This window comes from Strigops habroptila, chromosome 1, assembly GCF_004027225.2.
Source record: "Strigops habroptila isolate Jane chromosome 1, bStrHab1.2.pri, whole genome shotgun sequence".
Lineage (NCBI taxonomy): Eukaryota > Metazoa > Chordata > Aves > Psittaciformes > Psittacidae > Strigops > Strigops habroptila.
This window is the reverse complement of record NC_044277.2, coordinates 62,982,692-63,002,962: the sequence shown is the minus strand read 5'-3', so window position 1 is coordinate 63,002,962 and position 20,271 is coordinate 62,982,692. Positions and strand designations below refer to the sequence as shown.

Here is a 20,271-nt window from a genome sequence, read left to right as displayed (position 1 = left end):
CTTCACAGCCAATGCTTTCTTCACCTAATTACAATACTGCTGGAGCATACGTGCATGAGGCTGCTTGGGCAGCACTAGGCATCCTCAAAGCATGAGGCTGTGCTAGCCAGGAAGGCTGGCTGCAGCAAGAAGGGGGAATGGTTTTAAGCTCACAGCGGGGAGGTTTATATTAGACATTAGGAAGAAATTCTTCACTATGTGGGTGGTGGGGCCCTGGCACAGGTTGCCCAGAGAAGCTGTGGCTGCCCCATCCCTGGCGGTTTTCAAGGCCAGGTTGGACCGGGCTTTGAGCAACCCAATCTAGTGGGAGGTGTCCCTGCCTGTGGCAGGGAGTTGGAATGAGATGATGTCTAAGATCCCTTCCAACACAAACCATTCTGTGATTCTGTGACAGGTAGCCAGGCCTTAGGGTTGCTGACACTGTTTTATTTGATTGCGTCTCTGCTGTTACTTCACTGGTGATGGTATAGCAGGTTGTTTGAGCCTTCAGAAAGGTAGCTTTCTGGACGCAGCCGGCTAGCATTTGTAAACCTAAAGGAGTCTTCTTCATTCTGGGTACTTTCAAAACCTGTGGTAAGTGAATAATTCCCCAGGAAAACCATAGACAGAATTAGCAAAAAGAACAGAGCACATACCTAGAAAAAGTGATTTATTCAGTACAAGAAAGAGCTAATAGCTATGAGAAAACCAGTTGAAGAGGCTGAGTGCCCAAAATGTATTTTGAGGGATTTCAGTTTTCAAAACCACTTGACCCCTAAAGTAGCCTGTAATCAGACATGCAAAACTGAGGTATCTAAAAACCACCAACCACTTCTGAAAATTTAAGGCAGCAGGTCTCCCTCTCAAGAAAGGGACAATGCGCTGTCTCTAGATAGCTTTCTAATTTAGGAAAATAAGCTATCTATACAAAGATGTTGGCAGTCCTACCTAGATTCTATCAACTCTGTTTAGGCTTTCTAACAAGACGCCACATGGTGTCTTTAACTATGGAGTTAAAGAAAGTTTCTAGCTAAATGGCTTACTGCAAAGTCATCTGCTTTTAAACTACACATGAAATAGGTATTTTAAGTCATCCAAAGCTCTGAGCTCAAACGTAGAATATATTAAAGGAAGCAAATATCAACAATTATGCTAATGTCAACCATTCATGAACCCCACTAAGCCCCAGCCATCAGCCTCTCCTCATCTATATCATTCTTCTCACCCAGGAAATTTTGCAGCAAAACTCTTCAGACAGACCAGTACAGTCCCTGAAGGACAAGCAGAAAAGCTATTTCCAAGGTTAAGGTCTCCTCTGTCGAAAATACCCTGTGTCTCAACCTCCTTCAGCTACGCTGTGAGATGTCAGCTACTTCAGGCAGTTGTAGTTGTCACCAAATGACTCAAGAGAAAGTTGGCCTTTAAGATATTTGAGAACTTTAACTGCTTTCTGGAGTACCTCCATTTGCAACAAGAAATGAATTCAAGGTCAATATGGAATGCAGAATATGGGGTTAACCACAATTTAACTGATAGGCTCATTCATAGAAGGAAAAACAGCAGATTTGAAAAAACAAGGTAACCAATGACTTTCAGAAAGACCAAAACTCTTATATTGGTTACTGATTGGCAGAAATAGGGCTGGTTCAATTCTGAGAGGTCTTCACTAAAAGCTTACACCTAGAAATCTGGAAGTTTAATTGTACAGAGAAAAACCATGGTCCTACTCTCACTATCGCTATTCTCTTCCCACTGCTCTTCCACAACCAAACAATAGCCCCATCCTCCTCTTCACAGAAAACTGAGGTGGGAAGGGACCTCTGGAGGTCATCCAGTGCAACCCACCCCCTCAAGCAGGGCCATCTAAAGCTAGTTGCCCAAGACCATGTCCAAGTGACTTCTGAATATCTCCAAGGAGGGAGACTCCACAACCTCCCTGGGTCCTCCTGTGCCTCTGTTTAACCACCCTCACCATAAAGATCCTTCTGATGTATAAATGGAACTTCTCATGTTTCAGTTTGTGCCCATTGCCTGTCATTCTTCCACTGGGAACCAGCATCCTCCCTCCGGAGATGATATTGAGTCAAGGCCTCTGCTGTGCCAAGGCTACTTGCTGGAGTCGCTGCAGGGAACCATGTCCTGCAGAGTGACACCTGCACATGGCCACCAGCAGACTGTTGGCTGCCTCTGTCAGCACCACTCCTACTGCCCCCCTGCATTTCCAGCTTCTCCTAATTAGAAGTTAAAAAGACAGTACACAGCTGCCTCCCCACATCTGTTTTTCCTCTCCCTGCTCTCCTTCCTTGTCCTGTTTCCTGGATTATTCTCGCTCAGTGCCTGTCTCCATTTTGCTATGCCTTTCTGCCTGCACTCTAACACTCTCGCCACTACGCAGTCTCCTCCTTTACTGGCTGCACCCTCACATCAGCCTCACCACCTCTTACCAGAGGTGAAGTTACCCTTAGAGTCTGGCAACCCAGTTCCTAACAAGTCCTTAGGAAATCCAAGAGGATGATATGAAGCAGACCAGCCTTACTCACCTTCAGGGAACTCTGGTATATTTATGAGACAGGACTTTGGCACAAAATCACACTAAAATTTCTGTCATTTTTATTGTCTGTCCACTAATTCTCTTACTTTTATAGTCCCTATTAGTTTTCCCAGCATAAGTGTCAAATTTACCAGCTTACAGTTTCCGCTCACTCCCCTGGAAACCTTTTTAAAGAACTGGCATCATGCTTGTAACAGGCTTATAACAGCAAACTGGTTGTAGGCAAGGGATTGCAGTCTGCTGCATGCAGATCAGCTTTTGCACTCTCACAGTCTGCTTTAGGAGACTAGGGTGAATATCTTCCACTCATGGTGATCTGGTAATGCTCATTTTGTCTATTGCTTCCATAATATCTTTTCATGTCATGTAAGACTGGGCAACTCAATGTGTGAGTTCTCTATGACGCGCTAATCGAAGACGAACTCTGCTGTCAGGATCCTTTCCCCTGAAACGTCCACCCTTTTACAGATGGTGGGAATGGGGAGCAAACACTCTGCTCTCTCACACACCCACTCCCTGCCTACTGAAGATGTATTTTTTATGCCCACGCTCAGAGGGAAGAAATAGAAGCACTGCAATTTCAGTATACCCATTTTGCTGCGAATTTACACAACCTGCTGCCTTTCTGCTTCCCCCACCATGAAGGCTCCAAGAGCCCAGTGAGATGCTTTTGGCTGCTGCTGGCAGCTGACCCCAGCCACCGAGGCACGCCAGCATTGGGTGCTGCATTTCCCCAGTGCCAGCAGCCTGGACGGACCAGGCAGTAGACTATTGGTACAGCACAGCCCAGTCCTCTGCACCAAGAATAAAGCATAGCTGTTACGTAAATAGTGGTGATTTCCTCTGTCATGCAGAAGACGCCTTTGTTTAGCTCAGATTCCTGCCCCAGAGGATCACACAAATGAGATGTAAATCTGTTCTTGTTCCACTAGCAAAAGAGGTGGATCCTGCCTGCTCTCTGTTTCAGAGGACTGCCTCTCACATGCTTTTACACACTTGCATTTCAGGGTGTGGGGTTTTTTTTCCTGCCTCCCTCACGTCACTGTAGCTTACATCTCTCTCCTTCCTTTGAGGGTTGTTACAGTTTTCAAAAGGCCTAGCTCCACTCCACTGGCTTTGACAGGAGAAAAAGCCTCCCTTCCCAAGCCTCACGCTCACAGGAAAGCCCATGCAGAGTTTTTAAATATGTATCATCCCACTGCCTTTCATCGAGGAGGGCCGCTGTGTATTTCCATTGCTTCGTTATGCAAAAAATATATAATAAAATATTCTGCCAACCAAACTGGCTGTGAAAATAAAATGTTACAAGTGACCCAAATAAAATTTAACCGCTATGTGCCTCACTCACTTGTAGCAAAAGTACAGCCATGACCAGCTCTGATCCCTGACTACAGATTACAGAAGCGAGATTTCTGGCGTACTTCACCTGTTTATATATTTTTTAAGAAAAACAAAAAAATTGGGTGTAGAGGGATTCAGATACAGGATTCTAATCCGCATTTCTACAGTCTTCTAGGAAAACACTTGTTTCTGCCTAAATGGACATCGGTTTGCCACCTGGATGATTATCCTGATGCGATTTCACACTAGATGTCAAGGACTTTTACTGTGGCACAGCTGGTCGGAGGCGGAGTGGGCTCGTGGGTGATTCTGTAACTGTCTAGGTGGTCTGTAAAAGCATCTTCCTTCTTCATTTTTAATACTAAGCAGAATTGTTATATATAATGCAGCAAAACAGAATAAAGAAGTAAGAATATTAAAAATTGGTTTATGTAATGTAAGCAGCAAGGTGGTGATGAGACCCCAGAGGAGCCTGCTGATTGATTTTGTTGTCGAAGAGCAAGACAATTTCATTGCCAAGAAAGACTGCTGAGGAGGGGGGAATTGCTAATAGCACAGCAGCTCCACATAGCATCCATACTTCTGCTTCACCGCGTGTTGGGTAACAGAATGGGCAGCAAAGCATAGAGATACTACTGGTGTCTCCAAGATCAGCTGATGGTTAAACTCAGGACACCCACAATAACCATCACTCACCACACTCAGGTAAAGGATTTAAACTACATCATAGAGCAACATTTCATCAGGAAAACCTTGTTTTGAAAAGTAAGGGCTGCTGTTACCGATCCCAGCGCTGATCCCTCGCCATGCTGCTTCTGCCATCCTCACCTGGACTGGGAGGAGAAACTGTCCTGGATCCCAGCGTGGGAAGAGCAGGCAGGAAAGGGAAAGAAACCTGCCTTTTGCTGGGACAGCTGATAGTGAGAGACCACGTACACTACATTGGTTTTCAAATTATTTGCTAATGCACTCCCCTGTCAATATCTTCTACCTTTGCTGTCTGTCCCCCTGTATTAGGAAGTGACTTAAAACAACTATGCTAATTCAAGAATAAATAAGATAGCAGTACCAAGATACAGTCCTTCTGTCCATTCCTGCTATTCTCAAAATCACTGAATTGTCCATATTCCTTGCTGCAATTCTCTTCAAAATCCAATTGCACAGTTTCCATTGGGTTTCTTAGATGGACAAGAGGCTTTCCAGTCGACGCTTAGGCGCAGAAAACCATTCAGCAAGAACACCCTACACATTCTGCGCTCCTAATGAACACATGGCTTTTTACCTGCCCTCTGGTAGCTTCATCCAGCACATAAACAATACTTTTCCTCTTTCAAAGCCTGCAGCAGCTTCCAGAGCCTCCCCAGGAAAGCAACACCTCCACAGCCACCCTGCAGCCAGGTAACCCAGCTCTGCATAGAAATGCAGGATAATTACAGCTTCATTTTAGCAGCAGGTGCAACTCTCATTAACCCACAGACGCTTGCCATCTCCTGGGGAGCAGAGGCAGCTCACCGTCAGAGAGAGACGCCCTGTGGGGAAAGCACTGTGAAAAGCTGAGCCTGGGGAGGATGTTTAAGACATGCATTAGGTTTTGTTGCAGCTACATCTGTTCTCTTTCTCCTGTGGTCTGCCTCTCCCCATAGCCAGGGATCCTCAGACCTGCTGATTTCAGCTTGGTACCCAATTCATCCTCAGTTTTTCTTCACCTAGGCAGGTGGCAGGTGGGCAGGCATATTGCTGGCCAAACACGGACAAGTGGTGACTGGTATCCTGGCATCCAGACTCCAGAGCACCGAGCCACAGCTTCCCTTATGCACGTTCTGCATTGCAGCTTTATCCTTTTCCTGATCACCCTGGTGCTGCATTTAAATGTCTGATGCACTCCACAAACTACTCATCCATTGGGCACATACACCTGGCCCTTTCAGGAGTTATCCCACATGTCAAGGGCCCTTGTCAGCAAATTAAGGTGTGTATGTAGCAAGCTGTGCTGCCAGCCTCGCCAGGTCCCTTTGTTTTCATTCATCTGCTGCCATTAGCATTATTGTGCCCATGACAGGAACATGGCATTGTCATCTGTGTTTTTGTGATCAGGCTTAGATTTTAATCGCTAATAAAACCGAGAGAGGCTGGAAAATACACTTTATCACATGGCTGGCAATTGAATGGAGACCAGCTGCTTAACCAGCAAGAAAGCAATTTTATTCTTTCAGGTGCTTTTTCCTTAGCCTATTTGCCAAGGTTTCTTTTATTTTATATTATTTGATTTTTTTTTTTTAATTTTAATTAATGTTACTTGGTTTGTTCAGGCAGTTTTAACTTGCTTGTTCATCCTACTGCAGGCAGGAGGTGTCCTTTGTGAATACAATCAAGTCTGTACAACCAACAGTAAGGAAGTCAATACTTTTTAAATAAAGCATTGTGTAATCACTTAGAAATAAATATATAAAGTGTTTTGAAATTGCAATCAGCTAGTCCCTCTGCTGAAGCAGAAATGTGACAGCAACATTGTCTGAGGGAAACTGAGGAACAGAAGTTTAGTAACACACTGAAAATTTCTGATGGGAAAAAAGACAAATATAGCAAAGCTGTGATCTGTATTCAATTCAGCCTACTGGAGGTCTGCATGCGTTATCCTCTACATCTCCTTCCCTCCTTAATTATCTCACCAGCTTCAGTGGCTCTTAATCCCAGGGTCACCAAAGCCACTTGCTAGTAACCTGATTGCCAACGACAACAAGAGACTCCGAATTGCCTATTTTGATTATTGTTTCATTTTCATGCAATTCACAGCCAGTCCATAGTGAGAAGGGCTTCTTAATGTCTGTCTGATGATCTACAAATTCACAGCAGTGTGTAAAAATAGCTGCCCCTCAGAAAGAAGTACAAGTCCAGAGCTACTAAGCACTTGAGGACCCCCAAACACCAGCATGAGTTATTTCCTTCTAAATGCCTGTCCCAGACGTGCGCTTATTCCCCCTTCTCCACCACCCATAGGTGATATTTCAGCTTCCTCTGGCGAAGGTGTCTGAAAAATATTTGCTGTGCAAAGATAAAGGAGAAGCAACAGTTAAAACAGGGTGAGGGCATTGCTGAAGTTTAAAGGAGAAATGCTGAGAGACATTCAGAGGGAAAAACGTGGAGATGATGGGCGTGTCGTTTTGCAACACCAGAGCTCTTTCTGATGTGTGATTTCACAGGGCTGTAACTGGTGGAAAAAATTCAGAAGACCTTTTCAAAACAAAGTAGGTTTTGGAAATACCCCAAACTTCCTTAGACATGGCTCAAGCAGCCTTGAGTGCAGGGTGAGAAGGGGAACATTTAAAAGCATAACGGAACCCAGGCTACTACCTGCCCCTCTGCTTTCTAGCTTTTCACTACCCACTTGTCAGGTAATACCAACACTAAGACTGCTGCTATGGCAAGCAGCCAGTTTTCTCTGGGCCCTTCAGATCTGGTTGGGATGACAGCCTTATGCAATGAGGCTGCAGGAGCCTGTGAAGAAAACACCGTCAGTGCTGAAGTGGCACTCGGTGCAGGAGGCAGAGCTGGCAGTGATTTTTTTCGTCTTCCTCGCAGAGGCGCTTCCTCACCACAGCCACCACCGAGGTCCCTGAAAGAAGGGCTGTGAGGGACAAGAGCATGTGAGAAAGAAAAAGGTGTTGCAAGCTGGCCACCACCTAATGCTCCTGTTGAAATACTCAGAGAAAGAAAAAGGTATATTCCTTCAACAACCTCTTGTCTTCTACTTCCTGAAACTTGATCTCAGTGGTTTTCAGGTATGAGAACCACTAGATGCCTACTAATGCCTTAAGGTCTCATCCTCGTGACATAAACACAAGAAGGACATTGATAGTTTCAAGGCATTAGGGAGAACGAAGAGGTGGGATTACTGTGTACAAATATTAACGATCTCATTCACAAGAACTGGTGAGGGCCAGAGCTCAAAAGACTGGTGTGTCTTTTAATGACAAAATATAATACCAACAGATATCTATAACACAACTCCAAAGAGGCTCTCAGAGTGGCTTTTAAATAATTGAAGAGGGAGTGTAGATGCTGCTGAATGGTGATGCTCTGGCTTTCAGGCTAAGTTTTCCAAAGTTTACCACAAACTCCAAAGATGGAGTGCATTCTAGCTTGAAAACTGAGCTGAGCGAGCATTGAGCTGCACTGGGATCAAAGTTTGTTAATATTTTAATGTTTCTAACATGATGCAGAGTGCATGAAAAGTCTAAGCCTTAGAGACCATCCTGCTTAATTTATGTAGTGAGTCACTACCAAAAACCAAGGCTGTAGTTCTGCCTTCCTGATGGCAGATTAATTTCTGGCTATTCTCAATAGTCCAATATTGATTACTAAAACAACCTCTTCTTCCCCTTCTATATTTTCAACAAAGAAAATAGAAAATCACTGTGGTTCAGAACAATAACAGGCAATCGGAAAAGATGTTGGGGCTGACTGTCATTAGCTATACCGCTTTTCAAGCTAGTATAGAGATAGATCAGATCAGCATTTGACAAACAAAACAGTCCTAGCGGCGTTGGAAAAATCGCGTGCATTGTCAGAAATGCAAGTAAAGGCCCTTCAAACATTCTGTCTACATAAAGTCAACTGTATTCTATTTAAAACAGACATCTACAGAGAAAACATGAGCTATTGAAAAGCAGCACTGTGAGGCATGTATGGGTAACAATAAGCACAAAAAAGCTGGTATTACCAGTGCACTTGTGAAGGACCTGAAAGCTGGACAAGCAGTAGCAGGCCGGCTGCCCAACAGCAGGACATGCAGGTGGATTAGGGAGAGAAAAGACCACTCAGGGCTCTTCTTTGTCCCTAACAAACCCACATAAAAACAGACAAAGCACCGACTCTCCAGCTCCATGGACAGAGGTGTTAGGACAGGGATTTTCCCAGTGAGAAGATGATGTAGCACAGTTCTTTATGTAGGAAAAAATTTTGTCAGCCTTAGCCTGAAAGCGTTAGCTCTGTGGTGAGCAGAATGAAGAGCCCAAAGTTCCGGATAGCTTTGAATACTGAAAACCACTGTGCCATCCAGAACACATTTTGGCTTCCTTGCTGTCCCTGCTGCCTCTTGTAATTTCATTTTGCAAAGAGCACAATGGCAAGGTGAAACCCAGGGCAAATCATCTGTAGCCACTCAAATAGTAAAACAGTTGATGAGAAAAGCTGTACCTGTCCTCCTGACAACAAACTTGCTGAAAGCTAGAGATGTCTTGGGAGGTGTCCCTCATCCAAGGAAGTCCATATGGACCACACTGCATTGCAATTGCTACTGCTTTCTCCCTCCCAGTGCACAATACTGGGCATTAGGGGAAGATCTGTGCAGTGGGCATTTGGATTCAGTTCCAGTTTCTGCTCTCCCAGAGCAACGAGCTGTCTTGTCCTGCCACAGCTGCTGCCCTGTGGCATTGATAGTGGGTGGGATGGAAGAGGAAGTGACAGGTTTCCATAGTTAGGGTGGGACCTTGTCACTTCCTGAAGTAACTTGAGTGCAAGCAAAGACTATGAGTTTGGCTTGGTCACCAGCCCCAGAACCACCTCATTTGTACAGCTGCTGCTGGCCAAGCTATAAACTGAATTCAGCTATTTTAGGTGAGCTTTAAGCCTCAAAGAAGAAAAAAGGAAAGCAGATTGATGTTTTCCTATGTCTGATAAAGCAACAAACCTCAATATATCGGCAGTCTTTTAATCTGACAAATAAAGAAGAAAAACTGCACAGTTACATGTATACTGGTATGACTGGCTTTTACCTCATTATAAAAGATGATATACGCCAATATGAATTTTTACCCTGCTTTGAAGAGACAAAAGAATCTGATGATTTCGCTACAGCTTTGCTCATCCCATCACAGCATGATTCCCCAGAAGCTTTCACTGAGAATGATGCATTATTCTGTTTGTGTCATGAAAGACTATCACATTTCAGAGATGTTGCAACATGACATTGGTTTGGTGTTTGTAAAAGGCTTCATAGCAGCTAGACAAGCCAAAGGCTTTAGGAGACAGAATGACAGTGTAGGGGCCAGTTAATTCTGTGGCAACCTGGAGAGCGCTATTGCCTGAAGATTTTAAAGAAGCACCAATCATTGATCTGGGCCCACAGTGGCTCTCCCAAAATAGCCTGGTACTGACTATCCTACTGGAAAAGAGAATAGCACAGCCAAAACCCTGCAAGCATCTGGCACCAACATGCCTCCACATGTCGTGAATGCCCGCTAGCAAAGCTTCATATGGCCATTATCCTATGAAAGTTTCATTTGCATATCTGTGCCACTTGGGAAGTGAACATTGTTTATATTAGCCAGCAGCTGATGGCAAAAAAAGAGTATGTCTGCCTGGGACATGGTGTGCTTTCTGAAGCTGAGGTGAATTGGTCGTCTGCAGACACACTGCCATGAGACATGTCAAACTGCTTTGAGATTTGAACATGAGCACAGCATCACGGTCGTAACTCGGGTCAGTTTCAAATGCCACCCTGTCAACACAATGTTGTACGTGCTTAAAAAAGGGTTTCCACCAGGCTGCAGTACAAAGTGGGAACATAGCTGTAAGAAAAAGACTTCAAAGAAGAATGACTCTAAGCCCCTACAGCCCAGCTGTAGGAAGACCAGGCTTCTCACCACCGCTAGTGAGGGGATGGTGCAGAGTATGAATCTCAGATCAAAAAGCACATCAGCCTCCATACTGACCTCTGAGCCTGCTACACCAGCAGCACTGTCAAGAGCTACTTCCACCACAGGGTAAAGTATGTCCCGATGACTCAGAGAATGCATATGGCACCTTTCAGAGGAAACAGGGATACCACAGCTTCTTCAAAAGCATATGCTCACCTTTCTCCCACACCTACACAGAAGCACAAGGTGCAGAACAGGCTCCCCCCCCCGCCACTGTCATGACCACAGCAGATCACAGTCTGGTCTCAGGTAGGGCAGGGGGTTTGCAACCACTGAGCTCTCAGGCAAAAAAACTCTGCAACATCTCCATCTGTTGTTGTTCTGCCACATTAAAGCTGTACTCAGGATGAAGTCAGGCATTTTTGCCTGGTTTGGGATGGCTCTTTGCCTCTGTCTGGGATTCCCATTCTCACCCTCAATCTGACAGTCACTGAGGGAGAAGGGGATAGGGACAGCTCTGGGCAATGTATTTATAACATTTGTTTCCACTCAGAGGCATATCAAAACCAAACTTTCATTTGCTTCCTCAATACACATGGAGGAAGTGTCTTGAGGGTACTACCTTTTTACATGACTTCTCTTAATGGTCAGTAGATGGTGCTTTGGTGTTTGAAAGATCTTCCTGGTTAACAAAGTTCTGCCATGGAAAAAACCTACAAGGCACTGCACTGCTCAGTAACTCAGCAGGGTACAACAATTCCCTCCTATGTTATGCAAACAGACAAGCTGAAGAGCTAAAGCACTTTCCTCTGGACTTAAAAAATCAATGATTTGTTTGTTTTTAAATCTGTAAAATCTTACGGAGACTTTTTCCTCTCCACTGATGTTGTTGGCAAGGTCAACTGGAAAAAGTTTCCAGCATCTGCCACGTCTGTTGGGAGGCCTTCCACACAGTGCGAAAACCTTCTCCTGACGTGGCTGGAAAGGCTCTCACTAAATCACAGAAGTCACTCACCAGCCTTCTCTATTTTTACTGAGTCGATAAAGGAAATTCTCACTACTTGATTGACTTTGACGGAGCTGCAAAGAAGCAGGAGGCATAATATCAGCTGCTGCTCAGACATCCCAAACATAGGCTGCCAGTACCTTCAGTCTTCGGTTGCACCTACCCTGTTATTTTAGTATTAGGTTTATCCTTTAACAGCAAGTGCTAATCCTTCCACACTGTGCAGTGATTCTGAGGTCTCTGCAACTTGTCACTGCAGAATGATGTTAGAAAAATCAATTTATGGCTTAAATAAGGAAAGAGAAAAATAGTCCAAAGACAAGAAGCTACACTCTGCCACAAACACCCAAAAGACAGCATCATGAACCTTAAATGCTTCAAATAAGAAAGTTTCGACTTGTTCCAAAACCAAAAAGAAAGTTACTTGCCAATACTTTAAATAAACAGTTTGCTTGACTAGACGCTTCCAGAAAAATATCAATAAATGAAAAGGTGCAAAAAGAGTAATAAATACTTCTTTATTTATTAGAATATGGTAGAATATTTAGTAGAAATATGGTAGTGCTGAAGAAGAGGCAATAAGTTTGGTGAAACGAAGAGTACAGCTGCCATAAAAGGGACACTTAATTACAGCAGACTCTTCAGACCAGAGAAGAAATCCATGGGTGGGGAATATGCTAGAGGTATATAAAATCAGGAATGACAAGGAGACAGTGAAAAACAACTAATCCTTTTCTAATACAATAACAAGGAGGCATTAAGTGTTCAAAACAAACAAGAGATGCATCTTCTTATTGGCACAGACTTAACTTGGGGAATTCTTTCTCACTAGTCACTGGGGGAATTACAGGCTCGCATGGATTCAAAAAGCAATTGGACAAACCCATGAAAGGAAAATAAAATTTTGCTAATAAGCAAAAGGAGACTTCCTCTGGTTTAAGATGTTCCTGAAACGTAAGTCACTGGAGTCTGGGAGAGTTTCATCATATGATCCAATAGGCTCACTCTTCACTTACTTACAAATCACAGCTACCTTCAGGAGGTGCATGGGACTTCATGAGATTAAACCTTTCCTGGGCATCCACATGGTTACACAACCCTTCAGAATACAAAACACAGAAAGGGAAACATGCAGGAAAATAAGTCCCATTTTACACTTCATCAAGGTAAAGTAAGAAAATGACAATTTTTTATATACTCTTCAGATTGAGATGTTGTGGAGGAGGAGAATGTATGCAACAAACAATAAGGCCCTGTGTGATTAAGAGGTGCTCATCATTTTCTGAAGCGGTACAGTTATCCCAACTGCAGGACCAAATGAGAAGAATGCTTTCAAAATCAGCATTTCATGATGAAAAACGCTTATCACTGGAACACTGCATTTAAACAACTCAGAGGAGGCCAAATACCTGTCTTTGAATATATTTGTAATTTATTTTGATTTTTTGGGTAGACATGGCAGATGCCGGAGACAGGCACTTATCCTTTTTCTTATATTGCCACCTGGTGGTCCTAGGCATATAGAAACAATAAACTCCAATTTTCTCAGTTAAATGACCACAGTTTAGGCATTTAAAACAGCATTCATTACTTTTCCTCTGAGATGGAAGATAAGTACTTTTTTAATATAGAATTTGTAGTGGTTAGGGGCTGTTTGGATTTACCACCAATGCTATAGTTTGTGTGTAGTATAGTCAGCTCTTGATTATCTAAATAAACGGCTGCAAGGGCCACCCCAGGTCACAGGGAAATGGTTAATATGGACTGCAGCTCTGCTGTGGGCTCTGGCCACCCGCTTGGGCTGGCAACCCACGCTCAGATGGAGGCAGGAGACGAGCAGAGCTTCCAGCCAGAGCCAAACTACCATCTCTTCCTTCTGCCCTTGCCACCTCGCTAGTGGTGGAAACACGGTGCAAGGACACTTCACTAGCATGAAGAGGGCTCTTCTGTTCCCAGAAGCAGTGTTGCCACATGGTTGGAGCCACGTCTGTGTTCACATCTCAGAGTTGCCAGAGTACACTGCATAGTGGATACAGAAAGGCTCCAGGTCTCCAGAGACATGTTAAAATCTGCAGCTCTCAGTCTCAGGGTTGCATTGCCACCACACACAGCCAAGCACATGTAAAAGAATACTGTAGGAAAGGGACATAATAAGGCTAGTTTAAAGAAGAAAGCATTATAGACTTGGACTTCATAGCGGAAGAAATTGTACAATAGACTTTAAACTGGTCTATTGTAATGGGACCATAAGTACTGGTTCAGTTCGGGGCACCCCAGTACTGGAAAGATGTTAAGCTGGGCCAAGCGCATCAGAGGGCCACCAAGGCGCTGAGGGAGGTGGAGCAGTTGCCCTGTAAGGGGAGGCAGAGGGATGGGGCTGGTTCTGCCTGGGGAAGAGAGGGCTTTGGGGGTACCTAGTAGCAGCATTCTGATACCTAAGGAGGAGGATGGAGCCCAGCTCTTCATAGTGGTAAGCTGCAGGAAGAAATGGTATAAGGTGAAACAGGAGAGGTTCAGAGGTGATATAAGAAGAAACTTTTTCACCGTGAAGACAGTCAGCAGTGAAAGGGGTTGCTCAAAGAGGCTGCACAGCCTCTATCCTTTGAGATTTTCAGGACCAGAATGAATGAAGCTCTGAGTAGCCTGGCCTGATCTCACGGCTGACCCTGCCTGGAGCAGAAGCTTAGACTACAGGCTTCTTGAGCTCCTTTACTATTTTAATAACCCTATGACCCTACTGCTCTGTCAACCACAATGTATTTCTATTTCAGTTAGCAAAAACTGTGCTAACAATTTTCAGTACTACTCTCCTACAGAGAGTTTCACATAGCTGTAACTGTAGGAGTTACGCTCACCAGCTGTAGAGGGGCTCCCACCTCAACTAATCCTAATGGGCTTAGTGAACTGGAACTGTTACTGAAGGCACAGCAACACTTGTGATGCAGAGAGACTGTATGCACACACCAGAAAAGAAGTATGACTGAAGTACCTGTGGTAGGTTCCTACACAGCACTTTTAGCGCCTGTGTAGGTCAGAGAGACCCACCCTGAAGACTTACACAGAGCAGCATACAGACATCCCAGGCGCATCCTGCACTGCAGCTTTTTCAACCTTCTTGGCTGAACCTCTCCTGCAGAGAAAGAGAAACGTGTGGTGCAGCTCTGTGCTCTCTGCTGACAGTGGTGAAGACTTCCAGCATCCAGAGAATCAATAGGTGGCTGCCCCATATAGGACTGCCTGCCATGTCAGAGCAAAGGTCTTACACAGCAGAAAGCTTCTACGCTCTAAAAAGCGTGTCTGTGGAGTACAGATGTCCTCAACAACAGATATACTTTGAGATACACATCTTTATATGAAAACTCCTAGGATGTAGACTCTCCAAGATTATGAAATGGAAAGGCAAACATAACGATTGCTTTATCTTGAAAAGTACTGGACGAGTTACCTTTGGGGAGACTGCAGTCAATTCATTTTTGTAGAGGAGAAAAATTCCCCCCCGTGGCAGGTAGACAACTTGTGCTTTAGCAAGGGAGGGAGGGAAGGAATGCTGCTCATACATACGCCAGTAATTTGCTGACAGGGAAAAACGAGGTAATGAGACTGGACAGCCTATGTAAATATCAAAAGCCCGAACTCAGCAGAGGAAGAATAAGACACAGAGAGATAGAATGCAGAAGAGAAAATACCAAGAGAATGTTATACTCAACATATACAAACTCTCTTAGGATCACCTATGAAAAAGCATAGGATTATCTTACAAGAACAATAGGAAGAGGTAAGAGGATGTTGAGGAAATAAGGATTGATTATATGAGGATTTAGCGGCCTGCAAGAATGGAGAAGGGACTAAGGCGGCAAAACACTGTCTTAGAAGAGTGGGTGAGCAAAGAGAGAAAAGGCTTAGTAAAAAAACAGAAGATCAGGCATCCTTGTTTGCACAAGCCCTTGATTCAAGGGGAAATAGCTCCTCTGCAGTAAAAATCTGTTTGCTGCAACCCTTGTTATTTCAGCTGGGATCAACTGGAGTCTATATAAGGGAGACACTTCCGCAACATGGCAATTACCTCGGGCATAACACCTCCTCTCCTCTGTGCAGTGGTAATGTAGGCTGAGTCACACAAACACAAATTACATGGAGCTGCTCTCTTAGAGGACTTCAAGTCCAGGTCATGCCCGGTTTGTTCAGCTACCCCTAAGTACTGGAGCTAGGCCTATTATTATGGTACAGCATCAGGCTTTGTCCTATGGTCTACCCTAAATTCCTTCCAGAATGAGTGAGAGGTCATTTTTAGTTTTATTGCTGCATTACAGTGTAGATGAGTTACTGCAGAAAATAAAATGACAATGCTAGCAAAGACTGAAAATGCCATTGAATACAAACTACTTGAATACAGTCACCAGAGCTGGTCACACAAGCCAAGAGCAGAAACTGTGCTCAAGTGTGAGCACCAGGGACTGGCAAAGGGAGCCCACAGCCCTTCAGCTTTCTACCAGAGAAGGCAGAAGCAGAGTAAGTGGAATCTGCACAAAGGCAGGGGAAAAGGAGTATCTGAAGGAAGGTCCCACGACTGTACAAGGATGTACAGGGCACAAGAGGGAATGGTCAAGGTGAGGAAATCACGGGGTTAACACGCTGCCCTACCACTTCGAAACTACTGCCGTAGATCCTGATAACATACTCTGAGTAAATTAGCAGTAGTAGAGCATTGCTAAACTGTGCTCAACACTCCCACCTCTAACAGCTTCTTAATGCACTAAAGGCAAATTCTGATTTTTGTACTGTCAGAAATTTTGTCTCATCCTTTGCACAGCTCCAGATGCTCCTTAAAACAGAGCAAGCAATATTTTTGCTGCCCATTTCAGTTATTTTAAAGTTTCCTTATTTGCAACAGCCACTTCTTTAAAGTGAGATTTGAGTCTAAATGAGGACACAGCTGTTTCCTCCTCATCTCTGCAATAGCTGCAATCGGCAGTGAGCCTTAGAGCATTCTCATTTCTTCCCATTAAATATTTGGGAAAACAGAGATTACTCAGAGTTGCCAAAGTGATGTTTTCAATAGCTGAGAGCTCAGTAATTGGCTTCCTTGAAATTTTCACTAGCTTCTAGTTACTTCTGAAGTCCCAACCCACAAGACAGATGACAGCAGATTGTACTTTTATTTTTCCTAAGTCTTAGCATGATGTGGAACCTCTTCCTTCTTTCCCATTTCATAACTGAAGAAATGGGCACAATCGATTAGCTTGCTACTGGCAGCAGTGCTCAGAGAGCCTGCCACAGGTGTTCCTAAGGCTGAATGTCAGCTTCTCTCATCTTCCCAGCTTACACAAGCAGCTCATTTTGTCCTCTGGATCCCAGTGGACTCCACAGCATCCTCGCCATTTAAGTCAGTGTTAGCATGCCTTTTCAGTCCAACACAGACTTGAGGATGCCAACATTCTGGACTGACAGATTTAAGATGGCTCTGGATAATCTCAATAACCATTTGATTTTGGTTATAGATTTCAGATTATAAACAAGACACACACCATTTCTTGCTGCTTATTCACAGATGCCTCTACTGTAAGTGAAGACAATCCTTTAAATCCAACTACATAAAACAGTTTGTTCATATTCTTGGCCATGAAGTCTCCTCAGAACAAACATAGGCCAGTAAAATACTTCTGATAGTGTGCATCCAAAGTATTCGTGGGATGGCTTTATCTCAAATATATCAAAAGGCATTAGAATATTCTTTACAGAACTTCAGTTTATTCCATCAATTTTTTCAACTCCATTCTCAATGGCACTATACAATAAACAGAGAATTTCGGAGCACCACGTATATTGCCAACAGCTTATTTCTTAAAGCATTATTTCAGCCTAGTCCAGAAGACTACAGTTTATTACGCTTTCTTCTAGTGCATAGTATTTTAGAATTTTTTCTTTTAAATTATTTGACCAGTGTCGAGTCTTTTTATTTTTGACCTTTAAATAATTTAGAGCTCTACTTTAGTAGCAGGAACATGTTCACTAAACCAACAGGGAAAAACTACAAAATGTTTTCTTCTTTTGTCTTTCCTGTATAATAGCTTTTTAATCTGTAATCTTAAGGAAGTCTTTAAACATCTTTGCTCTGTGATAAATCTAAAGATGCTAGAATTGAGATTTGCCGCGGCAGAATATGATACTCTCCTTCCTAATGGTGCGTTCTCCAGGTGGTCTTTAATGGGACACCCTGGAGGAGCTAATGGCACCAGCTTATTTACATCGCCTTTGAACCAGGTAAGGGGATGTAAAGCAGCAATGTAACTTTACAATGACAATCTGAGCGGAAATAAACACTATGGTGTGTAGTATTTGAAAGCAGATGCCATTGAGATTCAGACTGGAATGATTACAGGCTTTTGAAATATATTTATGGCTACATACACTTGATGCGGAAAGATGAAACAGCTCATATTTTAAAATTTAGATATAAAAAATAAAAAAATTGGAAACTTACCCACCAGCTGCAGTGTAAGAAGCAATTTGCTTCCTGGAATTGAGACTGAGGATAAGCCCCAATACCACTATTATACTTTCCAATTTTAAAGATGAATGTTCTTGTGTTGTTTTTACTTTGGTATCATGAAAGCTTTACACCTATTGGTAAAGACCATCATTAAAAAAAATCAGTTAAAGCACTAATTGCATAAGAGCAAAATATGAGGTGTGTGTCGGCATTTTGTCAGAGCTTTAGTTACATATTTGTAAATTGCGTTTTTTACCCTGATCTTAAAGAGTACATCAAACCTGTCTCTCAGACTACACACAAGGCATGCACCCTTATGCCTTATTTTAATCAACTGGATCATCTCCACCCAGGTCTGTCTGTAAGGTAGAGTATTCAAAAGAAAAAATCCACAGATTTTATAGACTTGAAAAAGAACAAAAAAATTCCATCAGTGTCTAGACAAGAAGCTGCACCTCGAGCTCACATGCTGGGGATGAAAATCTACACATAAAAGCTGTGAAAAGTAACTAATCACAGGAAAAATAATGAAAACTCATAATCTGCAAAGGACCCAAGTCTGTGGGAAACAAGGCCTCATCTGCAACAGTGCTTATGGCAACATCTAATTAACCTACGTTAGTATTTAGTAGTAAGGTATATGAGACAAATGTCAATCAGCCTGTGGTGCTTCAGAAAGTAGCACCTGAGGGCTGCAGAGGCACTAAGCAGCTTATCTCTCTAAACCTGCACAGACCCAGTTCTGTGCATTTTCAGTGCAAAGGTTGGTTAAAAAGGCTGGAACAGTAAAGTGTGAATAGCGCTGTGGAGAGCCTCAGCTTACAGGGGATGTTGCATCACCTTTGTGTCCTGCTAGATCACAGGGAGTTAAAATAAACACACTGCTCTTGTCCAAAGTGATAACAGAAATGTAGACAGAAACTCAGAAATCTGTACCATGCTACTAGTTAGAAAATTCATGCAGAGGATAAGGCTGCTATAGACGGGTGTATTTTGATGTGTACCATTTGCCTCTGGCCTATCAATCCTTTGAATAACATCCTTACACCCTACCTTAGGACCGGCAGGAAACGGTAGTGGCAAGGCTGGAACCATCATGATTTCAGACAGCAAGGTTTTACCCCTGACTATTGGACATCATCTTGCATCACATTAAGGGAAAACAAATGCAACATTAGAGGCTGTGTTGTGAAAAGTTGGAGCTCCCCAAGATTGGAGTTGGCAGGGCTTATCTGATAGTCTTGAAGAGAAACGGAAAGAAGTAAATAAGACTACACTTACCTCGACTTTGTATTTATTTATTCTATGGCATTGAACCATCTGCTATAAAGAAGGTGATAAAAGCAACTTGCAAAGTATGGAGGCTAACTCCATCTTCCAAAACACACCTGAGTGCAATCAGAATTTGCATTTAAGGAAGGCCACAAAAAACATAGAAAATGTAGAAACAAAAATGGATACATGCTAAAATGTCTAACTGCTATATGTAAACGGTGTACTGTCAGGTCAGTCAGGTAGTATTTTTGTTTAAGGTATGAAATAGTACATGAATGTACACACTACTTTTAATGAATTAAATAGAGTTTCTCTGAGTAAGCATATACAAAAGAAAAGCACATGGAAGAAAATAAAAGCCACAGCCTCTTTCAGTGGACAAAACCAAAAGCAGACTCTTCAAATAAAAACCTAATTAAGACATTTTTGGGGGAAAAAAAACCAAAAAAAATATGGCAATAAGACACTTGATTCCGGCAGTTTTTATCAAACCAATAAAACAATAATGAAGTAGAATGAATACAGTAAGTATAGTAAATGTCTGGCAAATGCTTGCTTTTCTCCATTTTTTTAAAACAAAGAAACCAAACAAAAGAGAAAACAAATTTTCTCGGGACTCTATTTTGCTGTTTAAAGAACTCTGTTCTTGATAAAGCAGCCAATGCTACCCCTAAAGGATCACTATGATAACACTGAGTTTTTCTTGGTGTCATATTTACATTGATCCAAATAATCTTCACATATTAGACGAGATAATGAAATCAGTTACCTGATTTGTTATCTGATGCTGATTTACATGCCGGTTTGAAAAGATTTTAGTGGATTTACTGAGAAGATAAAGGCATATGTAAAAGTCACACCCACTAAACATGAGCAAAGTGATATGCGAACAAACACTGTACATAAAAAAATATTAATCATGTGTCAAGGTGTCTCTTGACAACCTCTAGCTTGACTGAAAAAGTGTCTATCACAAACAGACTTGGAAGAT

At 42.9% G+C, this 20,271-nt stretch overlaps 1 protein-coding gene across 3 annotated transcripts in view; it reads right to left on the bottom strand.

Annotated features, from left to right (window-relative positions):
• Positions 1–20,271, bottom strand: part of ELP2 (elongator acetyltransferase complex subunit 2) — a 138,538-nt gene that overhangs the window by 79,533 nt on the left and 38,734 nt on the right. The window contains exon 23 of one of the 3 annotated variants that reach the window (XM_030507964.1): positions 6,792–6,913. The exons of 1 other annotated variant lie outside the window; for it this stretch is intronic. In XM_030507964.1, coding sequence (XP_030363824.1) covers positions 6,807–6,913 — 107 coding nt within the window. In that variant the 3' untranslated portion in view covers positions 6,792–6,806. Of the gene's footprint in view, positions 1–6,791; positions 6,914–12,014; positions 19,394–20,271 lie in introns of those variants that run through there. One more of the 3 variants, XM_030507980.1, reaches the window with a different exon arrangement.